At 36.0% G+C, this 18,625-nt stretch overlaps 3 protein-coding genes, 1 long non-coding RNA gene and 1 pseudogene across 4 annotated transcripts; 2 read left to right on the top strand and 3 right to left on the bottom strand.

Moving 5' to 3' along the window:
* Positions 1-690: 690 nt before the first annotated feature.
* Positions 691-3,292, bottom strand: LOC148201183 (uncharacterized). Its single transcript, XR_015785438.1, has 2 exons — positions 3,156-3,292; positions 691-886 (listed from the first exon to the last, which is right to left on the bottom strand). It is a non-coding gene; the product is annotated as an uncharacterized LOC148201183 (long non-coding RNA).
* Positions 3,293-3,427: 135 nt separating this feature from the next.
* On the top strand, positions 3,428-4,427 carry LOC148201182 (uncharacterized). The gene is made up of 2 exons (XM_088113140.1): positions 3,428-3,967; positions 4,086-4,427. The coding sequence occupies exons 1-2, from the start codon at positions 3,428-3,430 to the stop codon at positions 4,425-4,427; spliced, it is 882 nt and encodes a 293-aa protein (XP_087969266.1).
* A 959-nt stretch (positions 4,428-5,386) lies between these two features.
* LOC148201181 (uncharacterized) lies at positions 5,387-6,934 on the bottom strand. The gene is made up of 4 exons (XM_088111542.1): positions 6,727-6,934; positions 6,361-6,647; positions 6,165-6,269; positions 5,387-6,079 (listed from the first exon to the last, which is right to left on the bottom strand). Exons 2-4 carry the CDS (start codon positions 6,361-6,363, stop codon positions 5,543-5,545), a joined length of 645 nt encoding a protein of 214 aa, XP_087967668.1. The 5' UTR covers positions 6,364-6,647; positions 6,727-6,934; the 3' UTR covers positions 5,387-5,542.
* LOC148201179 (uncharacterized) lies at positions 6,906-17,887 on the bottom strand. Its single transcript, XM_088113139.1, has 4 exons — positions 17,605-17,887; positions 14,843-14,908; positions 14,476-14,534; positions 6,906-7,459 (listed from the first exon to the last, which is right to left on the bottom strand). The coding sequence occupies exon 4, from the start codon at positions 7,455-7,457 to the stop codon at positions 6,906-6,908; it is 552 nt and encodes a 183-aa protein (XP_087969265.1). The 5' UTR covers positions 7,458-7,459; positions 14,476-14,534; positions 14,843-14,908; positions 17,605-17,887.
* On the top strand, positions 15,998-17,794 carry LOC148201180 (transcription factor bHLH91-like; annotated as a pseudogene).
* Positions 17,888-18,625: the final 738 nt, after the last annotated feature.

The following is an 18,625-nucleotide window of genomic DNA, read 5'->3' as shown; positions in this document are numbered from 1 at the left end:
GGGTGGACACACGTTCCTTCTAGTGTCGAAAGTTCGTCCAGAGAAAACCTCGATTTTTGACATGTCCGGAAGTAATTTTGCGAAGACTGTCTGGGTTCCGGAAACAATGGTTTAACTATCTGAAGACATGTTGTTGATTTCAGGCCATAGGTCCTTAAGACATTCTTTCTATTTTATTTTTGAATTTTCAAAAACTTGAAACCCATCCTCTTGCACGACTCCACCTTTGAGCTTGTTAATGCTTGGACAAGACAATGGTTTTGCCTATAATGAAATATAAATTATCATGCATTTCAGTATTAACTCTTAGTTTTCTTATAATCCAAACTTCGGTCTCATGTTTTTTAGTTAATTACATTTCATACATTTGTCTCAGGAATGTTTCATCATTTTAACGAGTGAGTTGTTTTCAATTTTACAAATTCTATAAATTACTTTATAGAAAAATTATTTATTTTAATGTTATATTTCTGTGACTAACATTCTTTGTATTTCAACCCATCATTTTTATGAGCGTTTCATTTTCAATTAAAAATATCACTTTATAAATTTTATATATATAACGTGATAACCAGCATGCTAAACTTATTTAGCGATTAAACATTTGCTATATACATATATATAGTTAATAAAAACTAAGCATAATATATTTCAAATAAACTAGTTACACAAAACTAATGCGCACTCATCCCCAAATAATGCGGGTACAAAATCTAAAACAATTCAAATTACAAAAGGTTATATTACAATGAACTACGACGTAGAAATTAAAAGTTCTAATTAAAGTCTCTACAATAACAAACATGAATTAGGTAGTTGGGGATGATATTTCAACCCTAATTTTGGTCGGTATAGAGTAGTCTACGAAGCTCATTCTGAAGCCACACTTCCCAAATTTCCACGCATTGCAAACAAACTCGTGTCAGGGAACGTGTAAAATTCAGTATCGGAATAGTCTCGGCCATATTTTTAAATGATATTAATTAAAGTTTTATCGGATATAAAAACTATGAAAAAATTTAAACTTTTACTTAAGAAAAAAATTAAATATTAAAATATTTTTTAAAAACATAACATAATATTAAATATTTGATGAATTTAATATTATTTTAAAAATATGTAATATATTGTATCGTATTTAATTTCTAATGTGTGACATGCTTTATTTTTTATATTTAATAAATTAGTTTCTATTAGATTAATTTATTTGATTTTTATATTTTATTTTTATATTGAAGTAAAATTTTTATATTTAATTTTTTTATTATAAGAAATTAAGATAAATATAGGAATAAAATAATTATAAAAAGTCAATGTTTTTTTTTTGTATTTGTAAAAGAAGAAAAAAAATTAAAAAAATATGATATTAAATAAATGTAAACATTTTGTGTGTACGAAAGAAAATAATTGGAGTAGAACTTACTGGACATGTGCTTTAAGGAAAAATTACTAATAAGGTCAATTTGTTATATTATATATATATATATATATATATATATATATATATATATATATATATATATATATATATATATATATATATATATATATATTTCTTTTCTTTAGTAATGTTATTTTATTTTACTTTCTTTTCTAGATGGTTAGAACATCCAAGTCTCCTTATATTTATATTATTTATTTTGTTTGTCGATAAAGAAAAAAAAGAGAGTAACATGTTAACTAAATCATGAATTTTGGATGCTGAGTGAATTCAGTGATTAATAAAATCATTGATGTTCAATACTTGACAGTCTTATGAAAAATAACTAACCTGATTATTATTTTTATTACTTCAAATTTTAAACATAGGAACTATATTTTTTTAGTGAATAAGAATGAGAAGTTAATTTATTTTAATGTACACATTTCAAAGAACAAACATTCTTTGCATTTTATTTTTCAATTTTCTAGCACTTGAGCTTGTTATGTTTAAACAAGAAACACTTGTTATTCGAAACCATTCAAGTTATTTAGAAGCCAAGTTTTCTCCAAAAAGAAAAACTGTTTCAAGTTATAGTTGATGCAAACTGCAACAGTTAACACAGAAAAGAAAACGGATGAAATTAAGAAAGAAAAGATCTAACAGTTAAATATTTCATTTTTGTGTTACCTACCAATGAAAAAGGAAACAAACTTCAATTTTACAAAAATATAGTCAAGTGGGCTTATGGATTCTCATAAGATAACTCATGAAAGTGATTATTCTGCACCATATGTATGAACTCAATTGGTAAAATAATTGATCTGAAGAATTAATGCTAGAGGTTTCTGATACAACGGTTACTTCCTGTGCTTCCCTAAGAAGTCTCATTTGCCTACTACTATTTCTCTAAAGTGTTCGTTCAATTTAAAAATCATGAAATAATTGATCATTCGAAATCTAGTCTCTCGTGCAAATAAAAAATAACACCAAAAAGGACACATTAAATAATATTTTTTAAAAATGAAATAAAATAAAATTTAACTATACTTAAATGATAAAAAATAAAAAAATAAATTATAAACAATTTAAACCTCAATTAGTAAATAAAACATAATTCAGTAAACCAAATGTCAGTCTCAATAATGAAACTAAAAATTTGTTACGAAATTAAATTATATAAATAATAAAGTAGACAAATTTCATATATAATTTTTCTTTATTTAATTTTAACAATTGAAGTAACCCAAAAAAATAAATATAAATAAAATAAAAATAATGATGATGAAAATTATAAAAAATCATCCTTATACAATTTACATTATTTACTATCATGCCATCGCGTTTCATCGTCTTGAAACTTTTTCTTGTACGGTGTAACTCTTAATTTTTAAATTTCTTCTTCCTCGTTCTCATTGTAAAAGCATTGGAATGTAAATGAGTTTTTAAAAAGAAAAAAAAATTAAGAAGGGATGGACCTGTAATTTTGTACATATGTGATTATATAATTGAAGAAAATTTAGTATGACTCTAGGTTGAATGTTGATGTTTGTTATTTTCATTAATGTTTCAGTTAGGATTACTATTTTAGTAATCGGTTAAGTTTGTTATTTTTCAGTATTTTCCCTTTTTCTTAACCTATTTAAGGTTAGGGTTTTTTCTTTCCTTTCATAATGTAACACAGAAGAACTACACCATCACAGAAATACAAAAGCTTAAGTTTTTTTTTTCTTACCTCCGTTGAAGACTTTGCTCCGATCATCTTTTCTTCTTTCTTCAGAAGCCATGAACACTCACCACCAAGAGCTTCGTGCTCCTTTTCTCTAACTTCCAGAAGTCTCGTGCATTCTCTCTCTCTTGTTTGACGAAGACTGCTTCAAGACAGTGTCTTTATCCAGAGATATTTTTATCTCTTCGTGCCTTACGTTTGGGCCTTGCTTTAAGGCTTTGGGCCTATAGCTTAATATGGTATCAGAAGTACACATTTCTTGATTGTTTCTTGGAAGGATGGATATCCCAGATCCCAGTGTTCAACTTTCAAGCTCATTTTATCTTTATTCCGGAGAAAATCTAAGTATTACTCTTATTTTCCAAATTCTCAATGACACTAACTACTCATCTTGGAGCAGAAATTTAAAAAAGGCTCTTCTCTCCAAAAATAAAATGAAATTCATTGATGACAGTATCAAGAAGCCACTAAGAACCAATCCTCTGTTCGATGCTTGGGAAAGATGTGACACCATGATTTTATCTTGGATCATCAAGACTCTTTCAACCCATATTGCAGACAGTGTCATCTATGTTGACAATGCCAAAGATTTGTGGGAAGAACTTAAACAAAGATTTTCTAAAGGAGACTATTTTATGATTTCTGATTTACTACAGGATATCCATTCCATTAAACAAGGAGAGCGCAATGTCAGCCAATATTTCACTGACTTGAAAATTCTATGGGAAGAATTAGAATCCCTTAGACCCATACCCTGCTGCAGCTGTCAAATCCCTTGTACTTGTGATTTGTCCAAAGTTACTCTCAAATACAGAGAGGTAGAGCACGTCATATGCTTCCTGAAGGGTTTAAATGACACTTACCAAATTGTTAGAACTCAAATTCTCTTGATGGAGCCTTTGCCCAACATCAAGACTCTTTTCTCTCCTCATGCAGCAAGAACGTCAAGAAAGACCACATCATGGAACAATTCCTCAAACTGACACCTTCAAGATCCTGGCCAGCACCACTGATAAACCCACTTGGAAGCCTCAAGGACGTGGCACTAGCTCATGTGGCCAAGGTAGAGGAAGAGGGAGAAATCCCAATTATGGGAAACAATGCTCCCATTCTCACAAGATGAATCATACGGTTGATGAGTGTTATTCCAAACATGGTTACCCACCATGGTACAAGAAAACTGACAACAACACTCAAGACAGGGGAGGACAAAATGAGTGGAGTTTTGCTAATGTCTGCAAGGATGACTCTACCTCTACCCAGACACAGAATGTTTAACAGGGACATAACAATAATTCTATGCAATCTTTTACCCCTGAACAGATGCAGAAACTACTAAAAATGATAGAAGGCATTGGCAATTCCTCACACAGTGTTAGCCAAGTGCAAAGAAACACTCTTGGAGACAACCCATATACTTTTTCATGGATTATAGACACTGGGACCACTGATCATGTGACCCATGAAAGAAAACATTTTATTACCTTTCATAAAATTAAACCCATATCTGTTAAGCTTCCAAACAACTCTATAGTTACTGCCCAACATGCTGGAACCATTCAGTTTTCAAAGAATTTCATTATCTTTAATGTTCTCTATATTCCAGAATTTTCTTTTAACCTAATATATGTACAAAGTCTAACCAGAGACTTAAATTGCACTCTAACCTTTTCTTCTAAGACTTGTCAGATACAGGATTACTCTACCTTGAAGATGATTCACTACAAAAAAGTTGGGCATTACCGAAGGCCAGAAGCCCTCGGAAACTTCCATAAGCCGTCGATAAAGGGTGTTTACCGAAGGCTTATCGACGGCCAAAAATCCTTCGGTAAATCTCTTGTCGCTAACAATTACCGAGGGCTTTTTCCCTTCGGTAATTACCGAGGGCCAAAAGCCTTCGGTAATTACCGAAGGGCAAAAGCCCTCGGTAATTTCCGAAGGGCTAAAGCCTTCGGTAATAACCATATGAGGGTATTTACCGAAGGGCAGAAGCCTTCGGTAATGACCTACTATGGGCATTTATCGAAGGGCAAAAGCCTTCGGTAAATTGCAGAGAAGGTTTCAGAGAAATGGTATTTCTTGTGCAACCCAGACCTGTATATCAAATTTCAATTACAAACAGACCTGCATATCAATTTTCAAGCACATACAAACATGCATAATCTGCATCTCAAAGATGCAATCAATTATCAATATCCATTGAACATCAATTAATCCAACGAACATCCAATAATGTATAGATAATGTAATTATAGTGCAAATATAAAATAATGTAACAAAAGGATGTTCTAACATCCAAAGTCTGGAAGTAGATCTAACTAACATTGAAATCAGATCAAGTACAAAATGTTCTAATATCCAAATGTTTGTGTAACAAGAATAAGAAAATGAAACTAATAATATACATAACTATCATCAGAATGATCTTCATCATCCTGCTCCTGTACTGATGGCTGGACTAGTGTGGGTTGGACTGATGAGGGTTGGACTGATGAGGGTTGGACTGATGTGGGCTGCTGAGTGGCAGCAAGTGATGAGGAGGGTCGTGGCTGGGTCGGAGGGATATTTTGTACGTCCTGTGAGGTTTCAGGCAAGACTCTCATGACCAGGGCCTTAAAGTTTGTAAACTCTGCTCTGAGATCAGTGATCTCCTGGTCACGTTGCCGGAGTTCCTGCGTGAGGCGAAGAACGACCTCGTCAGGAGTACTGGTGGAAGAAGAAGGCTGGTGCTTCAGAGTACCTCCTTTGGATGCTGTATAGTTTGCAGCAAGCTGTCCCGCACCATACACTCGTCCTTTTTTCTTCCCACCAACGATGTCAATCCAACACTGTGTCCTACGGATGTCATCATCTGCATTACTAGCATCATCCGGTGTAGGAGCTGACTCATGTTCAGATCTAACCTGTGAAAGTCTCGTAGAAAAGTCTTCCTGTTGAAACATTAAAAGCAATGTCAGGGAACGATAGTATAACATAAATGAAAAATTAGTAATAGTAATAGTGTTATTTGCTTACATGAGTCTTCCGAGATCTTTCATCAACAAATTGATTAGTTCCCTTCCGAACATGAGTCTGTGCAAAGACCTCATCAACATGGACCGCCCGTCCTAGAGCTTGTGCCTGTAACATAATTAAGAATTACAAGCGTACATATGAAATAGAATATACATAACTTATGTATGAAAGAAAAAGTTATGTAATGAGATTATACCATACGAATGGCATGCTCATGAATGGTGATCGACCCACCAGTACAGAGTGGGATTATACCATACCCCTTTCAGACGCTCTGTTCCTCTGGGATTTGGGACATTTATTGCAAAACTCTACCGTATTCCAATGAGCCAGTAAAGAGTTCCAAATTTGTTCACCCAGCCAGTAAGGGCACTGTCCTGCATTGCGAGCATCCCTAAACATCTCTGACAGTCGATGAGATGCTTTCATGTGGAAATTTCTGTGTATGTGACTTTCATGTTCAGGTTTCCAATGCACCTTCATCTGTAACATTAAAGAGAACAAACATTGATTACAGAACATACTCAAATAAGAGGGACGATTAGTTAAATAGATTGTTCACCTGAAAGCGCTCCCAGAATGCCTTTCTGTCGTCATCAGGAATTGCTCCCCAAGTAGGCCATGGACTTAGAAATTGTTGCTTAATTGAACGTGTGATGGCCTGGGAAGCAACCCTAGATGGAATAAACCTATAGGATAAAAGTCATTTGAATTACAATAGGGTTTAAACATCAAATTATATCAAGAGATTAAAAACTTACCCTTTATCATACGGCTCAATCCATGGTCGATCATGGAGGGGGGGTCAAGACCTTCACCATCACCACTTGAATCTTGATCAGCAGATGGTGTGACAGTGTCAGAAGGCGGTATAACAGATGAGGAAGGTATAGAAGTAGGGTCAGGGACAGGAGTGGGGGTTATAACCACAGGGGGAGGAGTGGGGGTTATAATTACAGGAGGAGGAAGAGGGTCTGTTGTAGGGGTAGTAGAAGGGTGTACTGCAGCAGAGGTAGTAGAAGGGTGTACTGCAGCAGAGGTAGTAGAAGGCTGTACTGCAGCAGGGGTAGGAGTAGGGTGTACTGCAGCAGGGGTAGGAGTAGGGTCTACTGCAGGTGTAGGAGGCTGTACTGTAGGGGTAAGAGGAGGCCCCACAGATGATGTAGTGCCGGCAGCAGTGGTAGGTAGTCTAGCAGGCACCCTAAGTACATACTTTGGTGCCTGTCGTTGCCTCTTTCTAGGCCTTGCTACCCCCTTTCCTTTATCAGGACGTTCTGAACCTTGTCCTGTCATTACTGCATTGAAATGGTTACAAATAAAGCGAAAAAATAGAAATGATTAACGAAGGATCAATGCTTTTTAAAGTAAATGTATAAATAATTGCATACAACTTTTAACATGGTATTTTAGATAACTGTATTGAAATGACAGTTCAATTTGCTACAATGGATGTCCAACATTCAATCGTCGTCATCATGATCATCATCTTCATCTTCTTCTTCATCATCGTCTTTATCATCATCATCTTCGTCTTCTTCTTCGTCGTCATCATCATCATCATCTTCTTGTTCGTCTTCTTCTTCTTCTTCTTCTTCTTCCTCTTCTTCTTGTTCTTCATCACCTTGTATTGTTGCTTGTAATTCATCTCCATCACCATCAGGGTCGACCAATGCGGTTATACGTTCAACTTCAATAACTTCTTGTGGTTGTGACATTTGGTCAAGTTGGTAGGCAACATCTTCCTCAACCTCATTTGAGTCAATGCGACCTCTTGGCTTGGTTTGTATTGCTACGGCCCAACCACGCTTGTCAATATTGCGGAATGGTGGATATGGCACATAATAAACCTGTCTGACATTACTTGGTAGAATGAAAGGATCAAACAGTCCATATCTTAATCTCTGGTTGAGTTCGACAATATTGAAGCGTGGATCGACTCTAGTACCAGCTCTAGAAGGATCAAACCATTCACAATAAAAAAGTACTACTCTGTTTGGAGAAGTAGTGTTGTTGTACTCTAACTCATATATTTTATGAATGATGCCATAGAAATCATCATAACAACCCTATGTTAGGCCCTTCACATACACACCACAATTTGATGTTTTCTTTCCTTTAGACCATTCATGTGTATGGAATTTGTAACCATTGGTGAAGTAAGTGTGCCATTCTTTGACACATCTCATTGGCCAATTCGACAGATGTCTTAACTCTTGAACCGTGGGAGTTAATGCCTGATTAAAAACCTACAAAGGTACTAACAAAATTATAAAAGCAAGAGTCAGGTTAACCTTGGTCTAAATGTAGGAAAAAATACGGACCTGATTTCTAAACCAATGGGGAAACTCTGAGTGTATTCTAGAAGAAGTATTTCCTTCTGCGACTTGCTCAGCCACAACAAATGAGCTGGTACAAATGAAATTCATTAGTGTATAATAATTGAACCCATTTGAAAGACAATGTAAATGGATGATGACATACTCAAGGTACGACTTTACTTCACTGCAATTGATTAAGACATGGACATGAGCAGAGTTGAATTCAGCATCAGTTAACCAATGAGTGAATTCTTTCCCTGCGTGACGGCCTGATTGTCGGAACACTGATAATGCACCTTCACGTGGTTCAACTTGCCATTGCATTTCATTTCTGACATGAGTGGGGGACAACATGAAGTTTTTGAAATAATGTGAACAAAAATACGTTGTCTCTCTGTGCAAGTAAGCTGCACAAATTGAGCCTTCTACTCTAGCTTTATTTTTAACTGAACGTTTGGATTCTCCCATAAACCTTTCAAATGGATACATCCACCTGTATTGCACAGGTCCCCCAAGCCAAGCTTCATATGCAAGATGAATTGGAATATGCTCCATTGAATCAAAGAATGCAGGAGGGAATATTCGTTCCAATTTGCAGAGAATAATTGGGATATTTTCATCCATCTTTTTAAGGGAATTCTCCTTTAGTGTCATGCAACACAAATCTTTAAAAAAGTTACTGATCTCTATCAGTGGATTTAACACGTGCATTGGCAAACAACTGAACGCAAGAGGGATTAAAGTCTTCATGAATACATGACAATCATGACTCTTCAACCCTTGAATAGTACCGTTCTGAACATTGGCACATCTGGACAAGTTAGAAGCATATCCATCTGGCATTCTAAGCTCCTTGATCCATCCACACACTATTCTTGCCTCGTCTTTTGAAATGGTGTAATTTGCTTTTGGTTTAAATAATCGGCCGTTACCTTGCGCCTTCAACTCTAAGTCTTTTCGTCCACAATACAAAGGTAAATCTTTTCTTGCTTTCTCATTATCTTTTGTTTTACCTATAACATTCATCACTGTGTTGAAGACATTGTCAAAGAAATTCTTTTCTGTGTGCATGACATCGAGGTTGTGTCTTAGCAAGTTGTCTTTCCAATAGGGAAGTTCCCAGAATATGCTTCTTTTAGTCCAATTATGCCATTCTCCAAACCCTTCTATTCTATTCTGACCAGATTCAGTGACTTTTGGATAGTCTTTCACCCTTCTCCAAACGTGTGATCAAGTCAACTTGGGCGGGGGCATATCCGTTTCAACTTGCCCTTTGCGAAATGCCTTTTTGTTTCTTCTAAAGGGGTCATCAATGGGCAAGAACCGTCGATGGCAGTCAAACCAACTACTTTTCCGACCATAAGTCAATTGGAATGACTTTGTATGTTCCATGCAATGTGGACAAGCTAATCGACCATGCGTGCTCCAACCAGATAACATGCCATACGCTGGGAAAGTCATTAATAGTCCACATCAAGGCTGCCCTCATAAGGAAATTTTGCTTCCTTGAAACGTCATACGTCCAAACACCATTCCATAACTTCTTCAAATCATCAATCAAAGGCTCCAAATAAACATCAATCAATGATTTGGGATTAGATGGACCTGGTATTATACACGATAGAAACATGTAAGGCTTTGTCATACACACTCAGGTGGTAGATTGTATGGGGTAACTATCACGGGCCAGCATGAATAGGGTGATGCAGACGCCTGAATGTACGGGGTAAACCCATTAGAGCATAGACCAAGTCTGACGTTACGTGGTTTGCTGGCAAAGGATGTATGTTTACGATTAAAGTGCTTCCAAGCTTCACCATCAGAAGGATGACGCAAAAATCCCGGAGTTTTGTTACCATCATGCCATGTCATGTGTTGTGATGTTTGCATTGAAGTAAACAATCTTTGTAATCTTGGAATTATAGGCAAGTAGAACATGGACTTTATTGGAATTGGTTTTTTTTGCCTCCGTCCAGCATGCATTGTATGATATCTAGGTGAGCCACAAAACTTGCATTCAACCAACAATGCATCATTTTTGCCACTGTCATTGTCATAGAATAACATACATCCGTTAACACAACAATCAATCTTCTTGACATCCAATCCCAACTTTGAAACACATTTTTTGGCTTGGTAATAATTCTTCGGCATGAAATTGTTTGGTGGTGTCAAATCTAACATCAATTTTGTATAGAAGTCCACTGCTTCAATGGGAACGTTCCAATTAGATTTGCCAGCCATGAGTCTAATGCACACTGACAATTTTGACTCAGATGAACCTTCAAATACAGGTAGATTTGCCTCTATAAGTAAATTGTAAAACCTCTGCGTCGTTTCATTTGGAGGCTCTTCATCGTGACTATCGTCTGCTTCTTCAGCATGGTGACGAAGAGCATTGTCGACCATCTCTTGCATATAGGCAAATTGATCTATCTCAGATGTATGTACAATAGTATTCGAACCTGATGCAAGCCGTCTTACAACTGCAGTGGAGGTCGAAGGAATTTCTTCACCATGAAATGTCCAGACCGTGTAATTAGGCATGAACCCTTTTTGGTAAAGGTGAACTTTGACAACTTCATCTTTCAAAATCCTTGTACATTCGCACTTGATGCATGGACATCGAATCCCTCCATCAAGGGCATAATATTGATATCGTCGGGCCGTCTCCACGAACTCTTCAACTCCGATGACAAAAGATTCCTTCAAACCTCTCCTTCCACTATAACAACGGTCGTACATCCATCCACGATGGTTGGGAAATTGGGCCATGTTCTGTGACAAGCCAAACAAATAAAAACTTAGCCAAAACAGCAACACTCCATGTGACATAAGTAATAAACCTATTACTACTCAAGTCGAACATGGAAGGCAATTTGAACACTATGGTCATAGGCATTCAATAAGGGCATGCAAAGAGAAGTCCTCGGTATTGAAATGCCTTAGACATACTAAGGGGCTGTGTATTAAAGTTGGAGGAGACAACTTATTACTACTGAAGTTCTCTTGTCTAGAGTACTTCCAAATATTTTGTAGGTTCTAAGTGTTTAGTGTATTTTTACCCTTCTCATTGCTTTGAGAATGTGTGTAGTACCATAGGTTTTTAAATGACTACTTAACTTAATGAAGTTATAGGGTAACAAATGAAAGACAATGTAAATGAACATACCATATAGACATCAACATAATTTAGGCAATCAAATATCTATAAAAGCATGGATATATACTACAATTTGTGGTTTATGGAATTCTTTAATGAATCGGATTGTGGGTAAACACTGTGTCCGATTCAAACGGTTGTAATTCATTAGTGTAACAGTTTGCAATTGCCTCAACTCACTAATTTACCATTTCTTTTATATAGTTTTGTCTGTGAGTTATCAAGAAGACTAAAATAAAACATTTTTCCATCGCTGTAGAATCTTACACAAGGACGCCAATAAGGAGAGGTGGGAATTTTTGTTATTATTTTAATAAGGGGTGCAGGAAGAAAAGGCCACCTGTTATCTTCACTTGGCCCAGTTCTCAAAGTGAGAAGAAAATGTATATTTCATCTGATTTCAGTTGTCATTGCCAAGCTCTCCTTCATCTCCTGGGTTTGTTCTTCCCCTGTTCTTCATCAATGAGTAAGTTTCATTGTATTTTCCTGGCTTGACTTTGTTCCTCTATTTCATCTCATTTCATTTTTCACCTCTGTGCCCTATTCTTACATTTATTTTATGGTGCACCTTTTGATTTTAGTCATCTGTGTTCTGCCTCTGTTAATTATGTTCTTCTTCTAGCACTTGTATCATTTTTAGTCCTACCATTCCTTCAGATATTTGTATTAATCTATTATGTTTTTCTAATTTTAATACGTAATAGAATTTTTAAATAAGAAGGGTGTTCCTCTTTCCGGTTTTGTGAGATATAATGGAATTTGAAATTAAATGTTACAAGATGACGGAAAGAAGTTTAGTGGAGGTGTGTGGGTATGGGTTTGAATGGGCAGGAAGAGGATAGTTGGTGGACATAATGAGTTACGGAGAAAAGACGAAGAGGTAGGGTTTAGGGGGAAGAGGTTGCAGATTTTCATGTTCTGCAGAAAGGGGAAACTGATTTGTTTTTGTGAACTTTGTTATTTGCACCCTTATGGTACTGTTTACACCCTGTGTCATATGCTACTAATCCCCTTGCAATATTATCTACGACTCTCACGTCTTATTGCATAAGATTTGGGAGAAAATAAAATTTGAACTAATCAAGTATTGTAGGGTTAGATTGGTTCAGACTAAAAAAGATAATTCAAAATTCAAACCAAGCTAACCTAGTCAGGAAAAGATTGGTTCGGTTAGGATCAAGTGCATCTAATCACAAAAGTATACGAAACTTTGTTTTAAGAAAAAGAAAAATGCATGATATTTTCAAGACATTCACGCAATTCTTTATTGGAGGAGATAAAAAAAACATTTATATGAGCATGAGTGCAGAACTAAGGGAATCTGGTACTAGATGAAACAAGGTTCAAACACCTTAATAGGACAGTTTTGAACTCTGTTTATGTACTATAATTCTAATTCAAAAATAATATCAATTTAGGAAAAAAGATCAGACAAATGAAAGGTTTGGGAAAGAAAGAAGGGAGGTTAAAGTAGTTTAGGAAATAAACGAAAACAATATCCTGAAAGAATAGGGTAGAAGATAGGACTGTACTCTACATAAACAGCGTTGGTTATTTACATTGTTTTAGTTAAGGCTTTCATAAATTAAGGTTACATTAAGTCATCAAAGACAAGTTTATTGCTGTCGGATTTGGTCCTCGCCAGGTAATTCACATATTTCATTGTTCTTTTTGCTAACTGAAAAGTAGAAAGACATACAATCACATAGCATGTGCACAGAGGAGAGATTGTGATCTTTGTTTCTATGCTGCTAGTGCAAAAGATTGTACACTAACCAACAAATTTTCCAGTTTACTCTACACATTGTGAAAGGCCTTCTGCTTGCACTAGCTATACATGTTTCAGTTTTTCTTCCTTTCTTCATCTGTTGAAGAACCTTTCTTAGAATCCATTTCAGTGCCTACTTCTATTCTACACCTATTTCTATTAGTTTTAAGCTTGTTGGCATGTTAAAATTGACCAATTAAAGTCATATTTTGGTGCTGTCCTTGTACATTTCTGGTCCAGTTTTTGATCTGCTTTGGTGCTAATTTATGTGTCAAATAGTGGTGTTCTAAAGACTTTGAGGTGCAGTCCATTTTTAGAAACATTTGAGTGATTGGAAGTAGATAGGCTATAAGGGAAAAAATAGTGTTGTGGTTGCTAATGATCAGTGATTGGATTTGGTTAGGTATCAACATTTGAGTGAATTATCAACAAAGGTGGAAGATTTGCACAAACAGATGTGCTTAATCTGATTCAGTTATTGCTGAATCAATTGCTTAAAGTAGATGGTATAATGGTTGAAGGGGATGTGAAATTAAAGAGGAAAATTCAGGTCATGCCAAATACTGAGATGCATTTTACTGAATTTTGTTTATCACTATATCTCAAACTACATTTGTTTAACCACTTGTAGTTCTAATGTTAGTGAAAAATTAATTTTAAAGTTAAAAAGAGTTCAAAACTATGTTCAAACTCTGGACTAGCTGAAGATTAAGAATTCCTTGCTTGGTAGCAATGGACATCATGCACCATTGAGAATTGTGTGTAGTACCATAAATAATTTAAGGTACTTTTATCCTTCTACATCAAGTAGTAAGATTAACGCTAAATCAATCCTAAGTTCAGTAATGTCAGATTTCACTCACAGTCATACAGTACAATTTGTTCTTAAATGGGATTTGGCACACTTTTTTCTAACCATTATGGGATCACTCAAAGTATGACAAAAAGGTAATGAATTTGGAAATGAAACTTTACTTTAGCATGTCAAGAAGAACATGGAATTTTCTAAGAATAGCTACTAAAACACAACTTACAAAAACATTGATTCAGTTTAGCCATTACCTTGAGATCAGAGAGACCAACCACACAAGCACAGTCCACTACTTTAGCACCAGCAAGTTCTACAATTGAAAGCAAACTTAACCATTTTAGGAACAACAACAAAAATTGGGGGTTAATTCATAAAGCTTATATATATATATATATATATAATATATATATATATATATATAAACATGCTTTTTATTTCTAGTAGTTACCTAGGAGTGTGACAAGACAGTGACATGTATGAAACCTTAATTTAAAGTGAACCATGGTCTACAATCATGAAATATCAAAGCTGAATGCATCTTTACTTACTCACCACAGAAATACATTCACTTAATAAGACATTTATTCTTGCAAAAGAGAATTTAGAACAAAATAGTACCTTCAATCGTAAAAGGCTGCAAGAGGAAATCACCTACAAGTCTAATTGCTGCTAATACAGTTCCACCTGTGGCCACCAAATCATCAATAATTATGACATGTTTGCTGGACTGAAGAGCACCAACATGCAACTCCAAACAATCATTTCATTTCTAGAACATATTTTTCACAAATTACTTCCCCTAAACAAAGATTAGGCATCACTTTCCAAACCAAATCAATGCACTGGAACAAGTACCAGTTTAAATTGACAGACACAGTTGAAAGATTCTAAGAATCTTGTTCATGTGATATTACTTTCAACTTACTGGTGAACCTAAGTCTAGTACAACAAGATTCAAGACCAACACATGCAACTACCTATATTCAAATTATGCAGTGATTATTGTTGCAGTGCAACTCACAGTACACAATTAAACTCAAGAGCAATCCCAAATTTCTCCTAGAATTGTGCAACTAAAACACTCTGCCTCATTAAGTTCATCCTGGTGGATCTACGTTCACCATGTTCTCAATCATGCAAATTAAATGTTAAATGATCCATGTACTGCTGAACATAATCCCATGGTCAAATTATGCAGATTGGCAAAACAGTGTCACATTCTTGCTTTCTTGTAGGTACCTCATGCATAAGGCATTGGCTAGGAAAGGGATTGTTGTTTTTAATATTGCAATATTAATATCATACATTCCATGTAATAATAAATTTGATATTAGAAAAATAAAAAAGCTTAAGCATCTTTGCAATGAGGAGTAGATATGCACGCTGGTGCTGTCTGCATCTGAAACAATAAGGAGGAGATCACTAGCTGGGGTCCACATGACGGGAATCTGCAGAACAAGTAACAAAATGAGACCCATTTTGGTCATTTGGCTCACTCACACCATTCCATGTATGGTATCTGCTCAGTACACTTGAAAAAGCCTTCACAGTCTGTGTAACCTCAAAACCACCAAGAGAATTACACGTCCCCCACACAACCACTCTTTAAGAAAAACTTCTATCACTTTTATGAAATTTTGTCAAACTTTGGAAGATTACAAATAACTAATTTATTGACCCTTTTGTTTTCTATAAGCTGCATTAGTTCCTATGTTATATTAATTATACCTTTTCTTTGTAGAGGCAAAGATAAAAATCACTGGGGGTCCAAACATGTACGAAGAAAGTAGTTGCTTTGATCCGAATGGGATGGTGGCAGAAGACTGTTTTTCGCAGATGGTTTCAAAATCGGAGGCAGTTATGTCTGTGACTAGCATGCAGCCCCAAAACACCCTTGGGATGGAAAACTTAGCCTACACATCTGCTTCTACTGTTGCTATGGAAATCATTGCACACCCTCAACAAAACTCATACAATCAAGTTAATAACTTGAACCCCCAGTTTGTGCGAGTGGTGAACAACCATGGTTCATGTGAGGAGCTGTATTCTTTCCCCACTCACTCCTCCGCACTTGAGAGGGGTCACCATGATCACTAATTTCCTTATTCCACACCAACACCAGATCTCCTCAACCTTCTCCACTTGCCAATGACCTTTGAAAACCAAAGCACCAATCTTCCCAAACTCTCTGGCCCTATGGGAACAGCACACAGCACAAACGTCTCATATGTTTCCTATGACCCTTTCTTGCATATCAACCTGCAAGCACCTCCCACAGCTCTTGGAAATGATTAAGCCTTTAGAGGAGGGGGTGTCATACAAGGCAGTGGAATTGGCTGCCAAGATTTTCGAAATGGGGTGGTGGAGTTCACTCAAGATGTGGGCAAAAAGAGAGGGGGGAAAAGGACCAACCAGTTTACCAGTACCCCTACTGAGAGACAAAGGAGAGTGGATTTGAGTAGTAAATTTGATGCTTTGAAAGAACTCATCCCAAACCCCTCCAAGGTAACATTTTTGAGTAAATTATACTGTTGACATTCTCTCAAAGCCATAGACATTTTTCTTTCCTGCTTTTTCTATTTCACAGTAACTCGGTGATTGATTTTGTTCTGTTTTGTTAATTGAAAAGGATAATTGTGGTTTGGTAATACTAATATATTGTAAACAACCAATATTAGATTTAGAAAAAGAAGGATCAAAAACAGATGCAAAAACCTTTGGTGGTGAGCTTTAAACCTGAAATCATACCAGTGGGTTGAGGCTTAGAATTATCCATCTTTGCTCAATGGAGGATATCCTGAATATACTATTTTTTAGAGAGAATAAGTCCTCCATCAAGGATGGAGAATATGTCTACCATCAATCGTTGTTTTGATTGATCTACATTTTAATTAACTAAGAGTAAAACAAAGGTTGTGAGTGAAATGAAGTTTCAATGCACTATATTCAGTGCAACTTACTTATAAGGTTTAATGTATTAGGTATAGGACAGAGATATCAGTGTCCATGTAGGACACGCTAACCTTCTATAGGTCTATACATTAACCTTGACAGGAATATAACACCTTCTATAGGTATAGGACAGAGATATCTTGAGTATTTCGCTACTTATGCTATATGAAATTGGCTTTTTAGGTGTACCAGTAGCTTTGTACTCTGATTCATTACTTGATTATCAGTTTTCGTAATCTACTAATATTAGCTTGCTTTAGTTTTAAAATGGCTATTTCTAAAAAATGCATTACCAATCAAAATGCCAACTTTGAACAATTTTTCTATAACACATCATATTGCACAAAGTAATTCAGAGCATACATTGAACAAACTCAGAACAAATGCTTCTTAGCTTTTATAGTTCATCAATCAAAATAACAACTTACCTCGACGGTAGCCCCTTCAATAGCCTCTGAAGCAGTACTGGAAGACCTTGTCACGTAGCGTCACTGCCCTGGTTACGCCGCCTCGTCTATGTCGCGTCGTCCAATATCCTCCCTCGACAATGGTAGCCTTCAACTCAGCCACCCACCACCTTCCTCACCTCAGAACATTGCAAAACGCTACAAGAAATAAGCTTCCACCATTGACGCGTAATCGAAAACAGTAACAGGAAAACAAAATGAGATGGGAGAATGGGACACTTCACCTATAATGGAGGAGAGGGGAAGAAGCGTATCCCGATTGTGGTTAGGGAAGGAAGCACTCTGCACAAGCCAGCCAGTGAGTTCGTCGAGGGAGTTAGGGTACAGAATATGAAAATTGGGGAAGAACGAGTTTTCGCGAAATGAGGGGAGGGAAATATGTCACTTTCTAATTCCATATACATCATTCACTTACCGAGGGTCGCTTGCCTTTGGTAATCACTCCTGTCCATTACAGACGGCCATTACCCTTCGGTAAAGTCATACTACACAAGCCTTCGGAAAAGCCTTCGGTAAATTACATTTACCGAAGGCCAAAAGACCTTCGGTAATACTCCGCCGGAAATAAATGTTTTTCCTGTAGTGATTGGGCATGCTAATGTGAACAAAGGCCTTTACTATCTACAATCTTTCCCTGTTTTTAGTCAGGAATATGTTCCTAAATCTGTATTTTCTTGTAAACAAGTTAATGATGATTTGTGGCATTATAGACTGGGTCACCCTGGCCACAAAATCACAGAACAAATCTATAAGAATTTTCCTTATGTTCGTATGCCATCCAAAATTGTTTGTGACATTTGTCATTAATCTAAACAACATAAACTTCCTTTTTCTAAAAGCACTACTACTTCTACTAACTGTTTTGAATAAATACATTGTGATATATGAGGTCCTATTTCTATTCATTCTATTCATGGACATAAATACTTTCTTACAATTATTGATGATTACAGTAGACACACTTGGGCTTTCTTGATGCACA

This window comes from Vigna umbellata, chromosome 4 (assembly GCF_029865625.1).
Source record: "Vigna umbellata cultivar VRB3 chromosome 4, Vumbellata_1.0, whole genome shotgun sequence".
In the NCBI taxonomy this organism is placed as follows: Eukaryota; Viridiplantae; Streptophyta; class Magnoliopsida; order Fabales; family Fabaceae; genus Vigna; species Vigna umbellata.
This window is presented reverse-complemented; position numbering and strand designations above follow the sequence as displayed.

What these genes read in the sequence shown, in the direction of transcription:
- LOC148201179 (XM_088113139.1), bottom strand. Translation starts at nt 7,457, where the DNA reads ATGACAGGACAAGGTTCAGAACGTCCTGATAAAGGAAAGGGGGTAGCA.
- LOC148201182 (XM_088113140.1), top strand. Translation starts at nt 3,428, where the DNA reads ATGGATATCCCAGATCCCAGTGTTCAACTTTCAAGCTCATTTTATCTT. An exon ending in TTACTCTCAAATACAGAGAG is followed by an intron (nt 3,968 to 4,085) that starts GTAGAGCACGTC and finishes CTCCTCATGCAG; the next exon opens with CAAGAACGTCAAGAAAGACC.
- LOC148201181 (XM_088111542.1), bottom strand. An exon ending in AAAGATCTCGGAAGACTCAT is followed by an intron (nt 6,080 to 6,164) that starts GTAAGCAAATAA and finishes ATGTTTCAACAG; the next exon opens with GAAGACTTTTCTACGAGACT.